At 44.3% G+C, this 16,487-nt stretch overlaps 1 protein-coding gene across 19 annotated transcripts in view; it reads left to right on the top strand.

Moving 5' to 3' along the window:
- DLGAP1 (DLG associated protein 1) overlaps positions 1-16,487 on the top strand; it is a 1,086,743-nt gene that overhangs the window by 1,010,533 nt on the left and 59,723 nt on the right. For 14 of the 19 annotated variants that reach the window (XM_070050434.2, XM_008261105.4, XM_070050427.2 and 11 more), the window contains one exon: positions 7,697-8,067. In XM_070050434.2, the coding sequence (XP_069906535.2) occupies positions 7,697-8,067 (371 nt within the window). The remainder of the gene's footprint in view (positions 1-7,696; positions 8,068-16,487) is intronic. The other 5 variants (XM_070050436.2, XM_070050435.2, XM_051852106.3 and 2 more) reach the window with 1 other exon arrangement.

Below are 16,487 nucleotides of genomic sequence, written 5' to 3'. Positions count from 1 at the left end.
GGTAGTAGTTTAAACCGACTACGCCAAGATGCTGGCCCCAGGAGTATGATCTTCAAGTCACCTGCACTACCTCTGGTTTTGCAGATGTTCCACATCAGTGCTTTTCCCACTGTCATCTGGTGAGAGACCAGTTTGTTTGACCTTCAGCCTTTTGCATAGCAGTGTTTTGGTAAAATGAAGCAAAAAAAAAAAAAAAAAAAAAAAACAACCTACTAGATAAAAAGAAATTAAACAAAGCATACAAAAAAAATAAGACTTGTGTCGTCTTTATTTTTTAAAGATTTATTTTTAGGTGTTTGAAAGGCAGAGAGAGAGAGAGAGAATCTTCCATCTGCTAATTCACTCCCCAAAATGGCTGCAACAGCTAGGGTTGGGCTAGGCTGAAGCCAGGAGCCAGGAGCTTTTTCCGGGTCTCCCACATGGGTACAGAGGCCCAGTTATTGGGGCCATGTGCTGCTTTCTCAGGTACATCAGTAGGGAGCTGGATTGGAAGTGAGGCAACCAGGACTTGACCCAGCACCCATATGAGATAGTGACACTGCCGGTAGCAGCTTTACCCCATAGGCCACAATGCCTGCCCCCCACCGCCCGTTGTTTTTTTTTTTTTAAATTTATTTTATTTATTTGATATTTATTTGACAGAGTTATGGGGGGGTGCTGGATATATAGAGAGAAATCTTCCATCTGCTGGTGCATTCTCTAACTGGCCACAGTGGCCAGAGGTAGGCCACGCCAAAGCTAGGAACTTCATCTGGATTTACCAATGGGTACAGGGGCCCAAATACTTGGGCCATCCTCCACTGCCTTCCCAAGTGCATTAGGAGGGAGCCCAGTGCGGAGTAGAGCAGCTGGGACCTGAATTAATGCCCATCTGGGTTATTGGCATTGCAAGTGGGGGCCTAACCCAGGACACCACAACATTGGCCCCTGTGTTTTCTTCTTATGAAAATCAGCAGACTAAACACTCTGTAAAATTGCTATACAAGTTTCTAGAATCTTACTCTCGGTTTTTATAGAATTTCTCATCAAGTACTGTAACAAATAGAGTAGCTTGTAAACTGGCATCATTCTGAGGATAATACTTTTTTTTGTGTATGTGTGGGTTACTTTATTTTTTTCCCAAAGAAACTTTATTTAGTGAGTACAAATTTCATAAGTACAACTTCAGAAATATAGTGATTCTTCCCATCATACCTGCCCTCCTGCCCCCACTCCCAACCTACCTCTTCCTCTCTCTCCCAATCTCAGTCCCATTCTCCATTAAGGAAAAAAAAAAAAAAAAAAAAAAAAACCTGTTCTTGACATTCAAGACAAGGGTTGTTCAAGTCAAAGTGTTCTCAAAGTGTCAATTTCACTTCTACAGATTTCCTTTTAGGTGCTCTATTAGTTATCACAGATCAGGAAGAACATACGGTATTTGTCCCTTTGGGACTGGCTTATTTCACCAAGTGTGTTTTCCGGATTCATCCATTTTGTTACAAATGACTGGGCTTTCATTTTTTTGATTGTTGTGTAGTATTCCATAAAGTACATATCCCATAATTTCTTTATCCAGTCTTCAGTCGATGGACATTTAGGTTGATTCCATATCTTAGCTATTGTAAATTGAACTGCAATAAACATGAGGGTGTGGATAACTTTTATTTGCTGATTTCATTTCCCTTGGGTAAATTCCCAAGAGGGGGATGGCTGGGTCATATGGTAGGTCTATATTCAGAGTTCTGAGGTATCTCCAAACTGATTTGCCTAGTGGTTTTACCAGTTTACATTCCCACCAACAGTGGATTAGGGTACCTTTTTCCCCATATCCTCGCCAGCATCTGTTGTTAGTTGATTTCTATGTGTAAGCCATTCTAACCGGGGTGAGGTGAAACCGCATTGTGGTTCTGATTTGCATTTCCCTGACAGCTAATGATCCTGAGCATTCTTTCATGTGTCTGTTGGCCATTTGGATTTCCTCTTTTTAAAAATGTCTATTTAAGTCCTTTGCCTGTTTCTTAACTGGGTTGTTTATTTTGTTGTTGTGGAGCTTCTTGATCTCTTTATATATTCTGGTTATTAATCCTTTGTCAGTTGTGTTGTTTACAAATAATATCTCCCATTCTGTCGGTTGCCTCTACATTTTGCTGAGGGTTTCTTTTGCAGTACAGAAGCTTCTCTATTTGATGTAATCTCATTTGTTAATTTTGGCTTTGATTACCTGTGCCTCTGGGGTCTTTTCCAAGAACTCTTTGCCTGTGCGAGTATCTGGCAGGGTTTCCCCAATGTTCTCTAGTAATTTGATGGTATCAGGTTGTAGATTTAAGTCTTTAATCCATTTTGAATAGATTTTTGTGTAAAGTATAAGATATGGGTCCTTCTTCATACTCCTGCATATGGAAATCCAGTTTTCCTTGCAGTATTTGTTGAAGAGACTGTCCTTGCTCCAGGGATTGGTTTTAGCTTCTTGGTCAAATATAAGTTAGTTGTACATGCTTGGATTGATTTTTGGCATTTCTATGCTGTTCCATTGGTCTATCCATCTGTTTTTGTAGCAGTACCAGGCTGTTTTGATTATAATTGCTTTGTAGTATGTCTTTTTTTTTTCCTAGAAAGCTTTTATTTCATAGGTACAGCTTTAGGAATATAGTGGTTCTTTCCCCTCATACCCACCCTCCCACCCCAGCTCCCATCTCACCTCCTACTCCTTCTCCCATCCCATTCTTCATTAAGATTCATTTTTAATTAACTTTATATACAGACCAACTCTATACTAAGTAAAGATTTCCACAATTTACACCCACACAGACACACAAAGTATAAAATACTGTTTGAAAACAAGTTTGACAGTTAATTCTCATAGTACAACTCATTAAGGACAGAGGTCCTATATGGGGAGTAAGTGCACAGTGACTCTTATTGTTGAATTAACAATTGACACTCCTATTTATGATGTCAGTGATCACCTGAGGCTCTTGTCATGAGCTGCCAAGGCTATGGAAGCCTTTTGAATCCACAAACTCCGTCAGTATTTATACAGGGCCATAAGCACAATGGAAGTTCTCTCCCATGTCTTGAAATCTGGTATTGTGATTCTTCCAGCTTTGTTTTTGTAATATAAGATTGCTTTAGCTATTTGAAGTCTCCTATGTTTCCATATGAATTTCAGCATCATTTTTTCTAGATCTGAGAAGAATGTCTTTGGTATTTTGAATGATATTGCATTGAATCTATAGATTGCTTTCGGAAGAATGGACATTTTGATGATATTTATTTTTCCAATCCATGAACATGAAAGATTTTTCCATTTTTTTGTATCTTCTTCTATTTCTTTCTTTTGTAATTCTCATCATAGAGATCTTTGACATCCTTGGTTAAATTTATTCCAAGGTATTTTATTTGTTTATTTATTTTATAGCTATTGTGAATGGGATCAATCTTAGAAGTTCTTTCAGCCATGGCAGTGTCTGTGAATACAAAGGCTGTTGATTTTTGTCTATTGATTTTATTTCCTGCTTCTTTACCAAACTCTTCTATGAGTTCCAATAGTCTCTTGATGGAGTCTTTTGGGTGCCATATTTATAGAATCATGTCATCTGCAAATAGGAATAGTTTGACTTGCTCATTCCCAACTTGAATCCCTTTGATTTCTTTTTGTTGTCTAATGGCTCTGGCTAAAACTTCTAGGACTGTATTGAATAGCAATGGCAAGACTGGGCATCCTTTTCTGGTTCAAGATCTCAGTGGGAATGCTTCCAACTTTTAGGGGGATAATATTTTAAATAGCATCATTCTATACACAGAGGTGTACCGGAAATGCTTAACTGGCTCTCCAGAAGGAAACTTGCCAACTTACACTGTTTGCCCATTTCCATGGTATAAATACTCATAGGAAGATCAACTTCTCCTGAACACAGGTAGGGGCAGATGCGCACAATCAACTTTAGCAAGCAGATAAGAGCCTGTTCTAGCACCCAAATGTCAATGCCATTAGATTTCTTAAACTTTTGTATAGCTCTTCATTTTTGTTTTTCATTTTTGTTCCACAGGAAGCAATGAGGCAGATAGAGAACTGCTAGGCAGCGGGTGATGGTTCAAGTACTTGGGTCTCTGTCAACCGCATGGCAGATGTGGATGGAATTCCAGGATCCTGGTTTCAGCCTGGGACAAGCCCATTCTGTTGCAAGCATTTGGGGAGTGAACCAGCAGAGGGAAGATCTCTCTCTCTCTCTCTGCCCTTCCTCCCTTCCTCTCTCACTCTGTGACATGACCTTTAAATTAATTAATGAATTAATTAAGCTTTTTAAATGAGAGAGAGAGCTCTCATTTGCTGGTTCACTCACCAAATGCCCGTGATAGACAGGGCTGGACCCTGGCCAAATCTGGGAGCTGGGAACTCAATATGGGTCTCCCACATGGGTGGCAGGAGCCCAGTCACTTGAGTCATCATTGCTGCCTCTGGGGTGTACATTAGCGGGAAGCTGGAGTTAGGAGCCAGGGCTGGAGATCCACCTGAGGCACTAACTGCTAGACCAAATACCCACCCCAAACTTGTGTTTTTAGATTACTCAAGGAGCACTTATGTTTTTAAATCATTCTTTTTGAGGATGATTAAATAAATGAGATGCACTGTGGAAGTCCTTCATTTTCTCTTTGTGCTTTAACCAGACTTATTAGCTTTAACCAGATTTATTAGCTTGTGTTTCGTTCTACTTAACTTACTCTACCTACCACACACCTGCAAGTACTTGGAACTTCTCTGTGGGTTCTAAATCGTTTGTGGTGCTGAATCATGAAGGTAGATGATGTTTAAGGACATCTTTAGGAAAGAAGAAAAGGTTTAGGAGTTTGGCCTGCAAAGCTAGGAATGAGTGATGTTGGAGGAAGTCAGGGCATTGGGTGTTTCTGGGGCAGCCTTGGGGTGCAAAAGAATTGGGGCATAAAAGAGGGAAGTATGAGGAGTATGAGTTGTGATTTCAATCCCTCATCCTCTCCTTCAAAAGCCACCCTTACAGATTTGAATTCTATTTAAATTCCTGAGGGGGTGAAAGGATTGGGCTTCTGACTGCAGTAGGATTGTGCCAAACCTCACATGGCAGTAAAACATGGTGACACACTGGGGCAGGAGTTCCCCATATGCCCGCATCCCACATCCATGTGCCTGGGTTCAAGTTCAGCTCTGCTCCTGATAGAGCTTCCTGCTATGCAGGTGGTGGTTCAAGTACTTGGGTCCATACCATCCACGGAGGAGACCAGGATGGAGTTCTGAGCTGCTGGCTGTAGCCTGGCTCCGCTGCAGCTGTTGCAAGATTTGGAGAGTGAACCAGTGAATGGAAGATTCCTCTTTGTCTCTCTGCCTTTCAAATAAGATGAAAATCAATAATTTTTTTTTACAATTCAAAAGCCCTTAATGTTATAGCTCTCTCCTGCCATGCAGCTGGTCCCTATCCATTTTTTGTGCTTCCTTATGCAAAGTGAGAAGCCACATCCCTAACATTCTCTTTGTCCTGCCTAACCCTGGTCAAATTGCATTTGGCCTGGGGAGTGTGGGGACACACAGGAGGCACAGGTCTGTAAGTGCAACCATTACTCTCGAAGTAATAGGACCCAGACCCCGCCCCCATTATTATACTGTCGGGAGTTTTACTGTATAACAGCAAATGAAATGATCTTATGTTGAGCTGCACTGTTTGATTTTGCTTATCCATGCTAGAAGAGGAAACCTGGGAAAGCTAACAACAAACAGTAAATAAACAATGCCAATACATCAAATATTTGATGTTTGGCTGTGTTACTTAGCTTCTTTGAAGGACCAGTGAGCTGAATGTCCTGAGAATCGCTTTTGAACAAAATACCGAGTTCACATTGTGAAGGCTTGTCTTAGCAGCAGCACAGCAATCTAGCTTCATTACATTGGGCGAGAGACAGATCCTATCCTAATGTGGCTCCTTCCCTCCAGATGAGTAAATGAGTCTAAGCGTCGCCTCAAGCCGGATGACTCCATGAATCTGAGAATCAGCAGGTAGCAGCCTGGTGGGTTTGGTGCATTGACGGAGGCAGGTTCCAGCAGCATGGGTGTCTACATGTCTTAGCCAGAGCCTTCATGGTGGGCCAGGGGAGCAAGCTGAGGCTGCCTGGATTCTGCTCCTCACCCTGAACCTTGAGTGGCCTGCGGAAAGCACATATTTCATTCCGTGAAATGGCCCACGTGGACTACAGGTGACAGCTTTTGACTGTGTGACCAGGCCTAGCTATAATCATGATAATGCCAGCAATGAGTGAAAAAAGCTATGAGGTGGAGGGAAGAAAGTGATGAAAACATAATAGCTTGAATTTTCCTTAATTAATTACTTTACCTGGGAAGCAGAGAGAGAGGGAGCTCCCATTCACTGATTCATTCCCAGCATGCCCACTATGGCAGGGGCTGGGCCAGATGGAAGCCAGGAGTCTGGAACTGAATCCAGGTTTCCCAAGTAGGTGGCAGGAACCCAACTACTTGGCCCTCGCCTGCTGCCTTCCAGGATCTGCATTATCAGAAAGCTCGAATCTGGAGCTAGAGCCAGGATTGCCCTCAGACACTCTGATGTGGAATAAAGGGGTCTTAACTGGTATCTTAACCACTGAGCCAAATGTTTGCCCCTGAATTGATTTTTAAGGGGACAAACAAGCCTTCAGAAAGTTGGTTAAGGAATTGAACTCTACTGATGGGAGTTCCCACTCAGACACTTTTTTGACCTTAATTTGCTAAATCATGTTCCACAAATGGCAAGCTGAAAACTCACGCGGCAAGCTTGTTCGAGATCCTCGGTGTAAGAATCAGCCTCAGAGAGCGCTTGATGAGTCCAAAAAGGCAGCCTCGGAGCAGGCACAGGCCCTCGACTCCATCAAGACCCTCTGTAGAAGAGCACTTTAGGAGCAGGCACATGCAGACCAAGCACACAGCCGAGGACTGGTGTATAAACCCGACATCGGGCTATCTGTACGATGGACTTGAGGGTCAGCGTGTTCCCTCTCGGTGAGCAGTTCTGCTCAGCAAGCAAGCCCAGGTGCAGAACAGAAGGGAAGAGAAGGAAGGAGGCATAGGAGGAGAGAGGAAGGGCAAGATGACAGAGTGGAAAGACAGAAACACAGGAAGGGAGGGAGGGAGGGAGAGAAGGAAGGAGGAGAGAGAGAGAGAGAACGCAGAGGGGAGGAGCACTGGGTTTCAATGAAGTGAATTGCAAGAACCTATGGTGGCTGCTCTGTCCGCCCCTGCGTACCTTATTACTTGTTATTGGGATCAGAATGCATAGCTTCTTTGCTCTTCCTCCTTTCTGCAATGTTATCAGCTACCAGGACTTTGTCTAATGAGACATTCTGTTTAACCTGAACTGTGTGTGTTTAAAGTGTCCCTCAGAAGGCAGTGCCTCCCCTCACTGTATCCACGCGTTTGCACCACAGGTTTCTACAGATGGCTAACCCTGTCTACTTTATGTTGATTCACGTGAATTTCCACTTCAGAGGCTGATGTTTCCCAGTCTTTTTCCCCTCAACTTTGTGGGATGTCACTTCGCGGGAGGTCCAGATGTCCCCGTTGATCCCACTGCTCTGTCAACAGACCTGTTTTCATGTTCAGTGTTGTTTTTGTGTGCCCCAATTCCCAGTGGCTGTCAGTTACAATATCAGATATTAAAGCCCAGCCAGAAATCACAGTGTCTTTGTTTTCACTGTCTTCCAGTGTCATCTTGCATTACAACATACAAGAAGACTCCACCTCCAGTCCCACCCAGAACTACCACGAAACCTTTCATTTCTATCACAGCCCAGAGTAGCACAGAGTCTGCGCAGGATGCCTACATGGACGGACAGGGCCAGCGAGGAGACATTATCAGCCAGTCTGGACTCAGCAACTCCACGGAGAGCCTGGACAGTATGAAGGCTCTGACTGCCGCCATCGAAGCTGCAAATGCCCAGATCCACGGCCCTGCAAGTCAGCACATGGGCAATAACACCGCCACCGTCACCACCACGACCACCATCGCCACGGTCACCACAGAGGACAGGAAGAAGGACTTCAAGAAGAACCGATGCCTGTCCGTTGGGATCCAGGTAACAGCCTCCCTTTCCGTGTTTGAAATGGGGACCCCCAACTAAGGGACCGGATACCTTTTATTTTCCTGAAGTGTGGCTGTCTCGCCCTTCGGGATAATGGAGCAGTTTGTAAAATCAGGTTTGTCCATCATTGGCTCTGGACTCCCTACAACTAAATGTGGTGGAAATCACTTAGGTATTGTGTCTGTAGACATCATTATGTTGTTTGTTGAATGTGTGACTCAAACTCTAGGAGAATTCAAGGAATATGAACATGTTCAAACATAAAGTGCATTTTCATCCTTAAAAGAGGAGGGGGCATCCAAGAATAACCGGGGTTTTCAGTTGTGTTACAAGGCGTTCAACACCACTGAGTTACTGTATGAGAACAAACATGTGAATCACTTCTCATAGATGTGGGAGAGCGAGACCAAAGTGACCGATAGGGTGGAAAGCAATAACTCACGTCACGGCATCATGAGGAAAGAATGTACATCGTCTTCAGCCTGATTGCTGGCTGTTTAATCATGCATTTCATAACCGTGCTGGACAACGCGGCAGGCTCCTCAGTTCAGTTCACTGTTTCCTGCCTTTCAAAGATAAATTTGATCCTGCTTTTTTTTTTTTAAACAACTGTTTAGCTTAGGTTACCCTGCTAGAAATTTCCTTCTGTCAAAGAAGGAATCATTTTTTCCCTCTATTTGTGTTGTATAGTATCATTCTACAGGTGCTCATTGAATAATAACTTCTCCATTTGATGTCTGATAAATCTGTCCACATGGAACCAATGCTAGGCACATCTAGAAGCTGGGCATGGGGTACCTTCTCACAATGATGATGTGTTTTCACAAGCCATTCTGCAAAGCCCACCTTTGAAGGCAATTCATCTTTCTCTAATATCAGTGACTCAAATGTCTTTTGATAACCTCCAGGTTGCCATGGCACAAGCTGTCAAATTTCCTTGAAATTGTCACATTGGTGCTTGAGAATAGATGACACCACAGGAGGCAGGGCCCAAAGGTGGATCCCCCCCACCCCGCCCCGGCCATGCCTCCCTATTTCCCCTCCCACCACCCAAAAGATTTGAAGAGTGGAGAACAGAGGACAGTTCTCCCTATTGTTCTGGAAAATTATTTAATCTTCCTGATCATTGATATATTCATTTATCCCTCAGAAGATTATTTGGAAGATTGAGTTTTCTTAAATCTACCACCTCCTTTTGGGGTTACTATTTAGTAGGTGCAAAGTTTCAATTTGAGATGAGGGAAAAGTTACAGAGATAGAAAGAGATGATGGTTGTACAACATGAATGTGCTTAGCATCACTGAATGGTGCACTCTAAAATGCATAACGTGGCAAATTTAGATTATGCATATTTTCCCATAGTGAAAAATATCTACCTTCCTATCTGGCATGGAGTTGGCACCAAGGAATGTTCATTTGGTGTTTCTACTTCCTTAATATTCAATTCATATTTTCCTCCCTTCCATTTTACAGTATTTTTAGTTGATAGTAAATTCCCATTGTTCAAAATTGAAAACTTGGGGCCAGCGCTGTGGTGCAGCGTGTTAAAGCCCTGGCCTGAAGTGCTGGCATCCCATATGGGCGCCGGTTCTAGTCCTGGCTGCTCCTCTTCCTATCCACCTCTCTGCTATGGCCTGGGAAAGCAATGGAAGATGGCCCAAGTGCTTGGACCCCTGCACCCGTGTGGGAGACCCAGAAGAAGCTCCTGGCTCCTGGCTTCGGATCAATGCAGCTCCGGCCGTTGCAGCCATCTGGGGAGTGAACCAGCAGAATGGAAGACCTCTCTCGCTCGCTCTCTCTCTCTCTCTCTCACTCTCTGTCTCTCGCTGGATCGGGTAGTTCTCCTTTCTAGAGGAAATTGATATAATCAATATTTGTGTCTCCATACAGAGATACTTTGTGCATATTTAAGCAAATATATATTTTATGTATTCCTTCTCCCTGCAGATGTTAATGTAGATCTCACACGATTCCACATCTTGCTTTTTTTTTTTCATTTAATATATCTGGAAAATGCATTTTTCATTTTACTTAAATGCACTTGCCTTAATCACCTCCGAGACGCTGCAGGTTAGTCTTATCAGCTACTTCACACATAATTCCTACTTAGAATAAAGCAGTTATATATGAAATTCAACTTCTATTATTACTACCTTCAATCAGTAAAATGGAACTACACTGAAATCCACTTATAATGTTGAAGAGAAAGGTTTTTGTTTCAGAAATTATCCCACTTTTTTTTTTTTTTTTTTTGACAGGCAGAGTTAGACAGTGAGAGAGAGAGACAGAGAGAAAGGTCTTCCTTTTTTTGCCGTTGGTTCACCCTCCAATGGCTGCCGCGGCCAGTACGCTGCGGCCGGCGCACCGCGCTGATCCGATGGCAGGAGCCAGGTACTTATCCTGGTCTCCCATGGGGTGCAGGGCCCAAGCACCTGGGCCATCCTCCACTGCACTCCCTGGCCACAGCAGAGAGCTGGCCTGGAAGAGGGGTAACCGGGACAGAATCCGGCGCCCCGACCGGGACTAGAACCTGGTGTGCCGGCGCCGCGAGGCGGAGGATTAGCCTAGTGAGCCTCGGCGCCGGCTCCTACTTCTTAATACTTGCACATTCCAGTGAGCAAAAACTGCTCTTCTTCCTCCAATGATTGTGCACTGTTGTATAAATTGCAATGGAGTCTGAGTACTTTCTATGTCTCTCATGAGCCCCTGCAGCAACCCTGTGGTGTAGGTGTTGCTATTATTACTTCTTCTCCACAAATGAGAGCATGTAGAGGTTGAGTAACTTAACAAGGTCACCACCTTATTTTAACAAAGTCAAGTGGTACGTAGATTGCTTTTTTTTTTTAAACATTAATTTACTTATTTTAAAGGCAGAGTTACAGAGAGGTGGGGGGTGGGGAGAAAGAGAGTGAGAGAGAGAGTCTTCCATCTGCTGGTTCACTCCCCAAATGGTTGCAACATTCGGAGCTGGGCCGATCCGAAGTCAGGAGCCAGGAGCTTCTTCTAGGTTTCTCATGTGAGTACAGGGGCCCAAGGACTTGGGCCATCCTCTACTGCTTTCCCAGGCCACAGCAGAGAGCTGGATCGGAAGTGGAGCAGCCAGGACTCAAACCTGTGCCCCTATGGGATGCCGGCACTGCAGGCAGTAGCTTGTACATTGTACTATTCCACATCGCCGGTCTCCATACCTAGATTTATAATGTTTTACAGTATTTACAGTACTGCTTCTTTAATGGTGAATAATAAGTTTTCAAAAATGAATGATGCAGAATGTTCCGCAACTTCTTTATGCTGAAATCTAATCTAAATACGTGTGTGTGTGTGTGTGTGTGTGTGTGTTTATATATATATATAAAAAACAGATCTGGAACTTCCTCCCATTTCTACCTTTTTTCCCTTAAGATTTATTTTATTTATTTGAAAGACAGAGTTACAGAAAGAGGTAGAAACACATAGGGAGAGGTCTTCCATCCACTGGTTCACTCCCCAAATGGCCACAACAGCTGGAGCTCAGCCAATCTGAAGCCGAGAGCCAGGAGCTTCTTCCAGGTCTCCCACTAGGGTTGCAGGGGCCCAAGGACCTGGGCCATCCTCCTCTGCTTTCCCAGTTTCATCAGCAGGGAGCTGGATAGGGAATGGAGAAGCCGGGGCTCAAACCAGCACCCATATGGGATACTGTCACTGCAGGCCGGCCTTTAACCTGTTGCTGGCCCCTCCTTTCTACCTTTTTGGAAATTCTCACAAATTTCCAAACCTGTCTCAACACACTTAATTTAATCTATACCCAACAGCTAAGATTCCAGTCATTTCCTTTATAAACTGTGTGAATTTAGACCAATTACTTAATCTCTGCATCTCCTAGAATAACAATAGTCTATTTCATAAGATACTTTATAGGATGCAGCAAAAATTAACTGATATCATACAATCATATGTCACTTAATGACAGGGACATGTTCTGCGAAATGCAGATTTAGGTGATTTTGTTTCTGTGGGAACATCATAGAATATGTTCGCACTAAGATGGCTATGATATTACTAGACAGTATGTTCTCATCTATGGTACCACCCTTGTTGACCAAAATCTTGTTATTTTGGGCATGACCACACATGCAGAGCTCTCATTATGGGTCTGGCATACGTGGGCTCAACAGCATTAGCTTTAGCTATATTTTTTGTATTGTTCTCCATTAGCCAAATGCACTGACACTCTATCACCAGCTATGAGTCTTTCCCAATTTGTTTTACAACAGAGATTTATTTACCCTACAATTTGTTTTGAAAAATATGAAAATCACTGTAAACTTTAGTAGATAACCCTGGATATCATGTATGAAAAGTGAGACCTGTCAACATTGAGATCTAAATATAAGAAGGTAAGTCACAGACATAAATTTGCAAATGATCACAAAAGCTTAAAAGATTCTAACCATTTGATGCAAGTGTGCGGGCAGTTTGGTTAGATGGAGTGTCATTTTTTTCTTTTTTTAAAAGATTTGTTTATTTATTTGTAAGGTAGAGTGACAGAGAAAGAGAGAGAAAGAGAGAGAGAGAGAGAGAGAGAGAGAGAGAGAGAAATCTTCCATCTGCTGGTTCACTTCCCAAATGCCCGCAGTAGTTGGAGCTGGAAACCAGGAACCCAGAGCGCTGTCTGAATCTCCCCCGTGGATGTCAAGGGCCTAATTACTTGGGCCATCTCCTGCTACCTTCCCAGGCACATTAGCGGGAAGTCAGATGGAAAGCTCAGAGTAGCCAGGACTCCAGCAGGCAATTTGACAGGAATTGTGGTGTCTTTGTGCCCACGCCCACCCCTTGAACCAGGAAGAGGCTTGGGAGTCCTTCATCCTCACGCTCACGACCTGCTTCCTTTCTTTTTCCTTTTCTCTATCCATTAAGGATCATCGCTCATAGGGAATTATCTACCTTGCATCTTTTGCAAGACGTTTCACTGGGTCACTTTGATACTACCCTATGGTATAATGCTGCAACATCCTACTTTGGCTGACATCCCAAGCATTTTTAATTTACATGCAGGTAGCCATATGGAATTGGTTAAAATCCCATCCAGGAAATCAAAAGCCAGAACTATTTCTTGAACAAGGGCAGTTTAATACACAACATTGGTTACACAGGTCTGGGAAGGCTGAGAGAACAATCAAAGATACAGTAAGGAGTCACCACTCCTAGAACTGCAAAACAGAAAAGGAAAGGCGAGGTTCCCAGAATTTAGGAGCTCGGAAGTAAGACCCTAGGGACAGCACGTGCGCACTGGGACTTCTGAGAGGTGCAGTGCAGCTGGGGCCTGAGCTGCTGGGGGAAGCCAGCAGAAGGTGGAAACAGGAAGGAAGTCTCTGACCTCCCTCCCTCTGTTGAAAGAACATAACTTGGAGGCAGACTGCCAGGAAACAAGGGGAATGTAATTTGAGATCCAGGCAAATCATCAGAACAAGGAACTTTGATATAAAAAAAAAAAGACACATGTGATATTTCCCTCCATCAGCAGGTTCATTTAAAAGCCTAAGATGAGGGGCCAGCCTTGTGGCACAAAGGGTTAGGCTGCCACTTTTGACATCAGCATCCCATATGAGTGCCAGTTCAAATCCCAGCAGCTCCACTTCCTATCCAGCTCCCTGCTAATGTACCTGTGAATGCAGTAAAAGATGGCCCAAGTACATGGGCCACTGCCACTCATATGGGAAACCCAGATGGAGTTCCAGGCTCCTGGCTTTGGTCTGGCCCAGCCCCAGCCATTGTGACTTTTTTTTTATATAGGCAGAGTTAGACAGTGAGAGAGAGAGCGACAGAGAGAAAGGTCTTCCTTTTTTCCGTTGGTTCACCCGCAATGGCCGCTGTGGCCAGCGTGCTGCGGCCAGCGCACTGCGCTGATGCGAAGCCAGGAGCCAGGTGCTTCTCCTGGTCTCCCATGGGGTGCAGGGCCCAAGCACTTGGGCCATCCTCCACTGCACTCCCTGGCCACAGCAGAGAGCTGGCCTGGAAGAGGGGCAATCGGGACAGAATCTGGCACACCGACCGGGACTAGACCCGGTGTGCCGGTGCCGCAGGTGGAGGATTAGCCTAGTGAGCCGTGGTGCCAGCCATTGTGGCTTTTTAGGGGAATGAAGCAGCTGTTAGAAGATCTCTCCATCTCTCTCTGCTGCTCCCTCTCTGGTTGTAATTCTTCTTTTCAAATAAATAAAAGGAATCTGAAAAAAAAAAAAAAAGGAAGGAAGGAAAGCACTTCTCAGCACTAAATACAATTCAGAATCTGTACAGATAAGTATTTTATATAACGTGACTCTAGAACACATATCAAACACTATTTCTGGTGCTTATTAAGGTAGGGTTGGGTGGTGTTTTAGTTCTAGGAGCAGAGCAAGGACTGCTTGCTTTGGATTTAGAGCAGAGTTATAGACATTATAGTAGAAGTCATGGGCAATGCCAGTGATGATTTTTTCCTTAAAATTACAAATTGAGTAATTTATACCTATAGTATTATTATAAAGGATCTGTATAGCACAGAAGTGTCCAGAACAAACTGAAAAGCCCCCTTTTCCTACCTTCAGCTTCTGCTTCTCTTCCATCCCAAAGGGTGGCACTGGCCACTCACAGACACTTGGCTGTGCTGTCCGTACTCGCTGGAGTCACTCTGAGTATAGCTGAGTTTCACCCCCCAATGGCCGCCACGGCTGACGTTTTTTTGTTTGTTTTTTGTTGTTGTTGTTGTTTTGTTTGTTTGTTTTGTTTTTGACAGGCAGAGTGGATAGTGAGAGAGAGAGAGACAGAGAGAAAGGTCTTCCTTTTGCCGTTGGTTCACCCTCCAATGGCCACCACGGCTGGCGCGCTGCAGCCGGCGCACTGCACCGATCTGAAGCCAGGAGCCAGGTGCTTCTCCTGGTCTCCCATGGGGTGCAGGGCCCAAGCACTTGGGCCATCCTCCACTGAATTCCCGGGCCACAGCAGAGAGCTGGCCTGGAAGAGGGGCAACCGGGAAAGAATCTGGTGCCCTAACCGGGACTAGAACCCGGTGTGCCAGCGCCGCAAGGCGGAGGATTAGCCTAGTGAGCCGGCCCAGCTGAGTTTCAAGAGCTGGTTTTAGACCCTGTCTCCTCCACCTCCCTCTGCTGACATTTAGCTTACGTTGCAAAAAGACTGAACGGAAGCTTTAATAAGCTTCATCCTTCATGTGAGGTAAAATGAAGTTGCTTTTTCACTCTTTGAATTAAAAATAAAAGAAAATTAACTACTTGAGACACACTCCTATAATTTACAAATTTCTTTACTACTTGTCTATCTGTAGAGGGATAAATCTAGTTTTTAAAAATTATGCCTCTATTAATGTGTTTATCTGAAAGTAGAGACCAAACGAGGAAGACAGAGACAGAAGGAGAGCTCCCACCCATTGGGCCACTCCCCACTTGCCTGTAAGGACTGGGATTGGGTCCTGCTGAACCTCAGAGCCAGGAACTCAATCCAGGTCCCCCAGGTGGGTGGCAGAAATTCAAGTACTTGAGCCATCACCGCTGCCTCCTAAGCTCTGCATCAGCAAGAATCTGTAGGCTGGAACTGGAGCTGGGTGCTCAACCCAGAGATGCTGGTGTGGGATGCAGGTGTCCTACCAGCCTCGCAGCTGCTATTCTGAATAAAGGCCTGATCCTGAGCAGATGCATTTTAGGCCCTTGTGAAGAAATAAGCTCAACTACAATTAGCAAAACCTGTCTCTGCTGAGTTAACTATTTGAGAACAATACAGACCAAATGAATTGTTACTCTGATTTAAAATACAGCTTTGAGATATAAAAAGGTCACATTATCTCTGAGCCATAATTGATTAACTTAAAACAATAAGGGAAACTAAGATTTCTTCCATGTACTTGGGCTTTGCAAACTTTATTTTGGTGTCTTTGAAATCAGTGTCAGTGTGGATTTGGGAAGAGATCTGGCAGGGGCAGTGGGTGGGGAGCACTTAAGTTAAAAACTAAAGAGCCTGGCCGGCGCCGCAGCTCAATAGGCTAATCCTCCACCTTGCGGCGCCGGCACACCGGGTTCTAGTCCCGGTCAGGGTGCCAGATTCTGTCCCGATTGCCCCTCTTCCAGGCCAGCTCTCTGCTGTGGCCAGGGAGTGCAGTGGAGGATGGCCCAAGTGCTTGGGCCCTGCACCCCATGGGAGACCAGGAGAAGCACCTGGCTCCTGGCTTCGGATCAGCACGGCGTGCCGGCCATTGGAGGGTGAACCAATGGCAAAGGAAGACCTTTCTCTCTGTCTCTCTCTCTCTCTCTCACTATCCACTCTGCCTGTCAAAAAAACACAAAAAACCACTAAAGAGTCTACAGAGATCCTTTTCATTCCAAAACTAAGAATTAATACTAAATAGATAACAAAAATCTAACCATTTGAAAATAGTAAAACATCTAAAT

The sequence above is a fragment of the Oryctolagus cuniculus genome, chromosome 10 (assembly GCF_051225735.1).
Source record: "Oryctolagus cuniculus isolate XC-2025 breed Fujian yellow rabbit chromosome 10, ASM5122573v1, whole genome shotgun sequence".
In the NCBI taxonomy this organism is placed as follows: Eukaryota; Metazoa; Chordata; class Mammalia; order Lagomorpha; family Leporidae; genus Oryctolagus; species Oryctolagus cuniculus.
The sequence above is the reverse complement of the archived record's forward strand: the minus strand, read 5'-3'. Positions and strand labels throughout refer to the sequence as shown.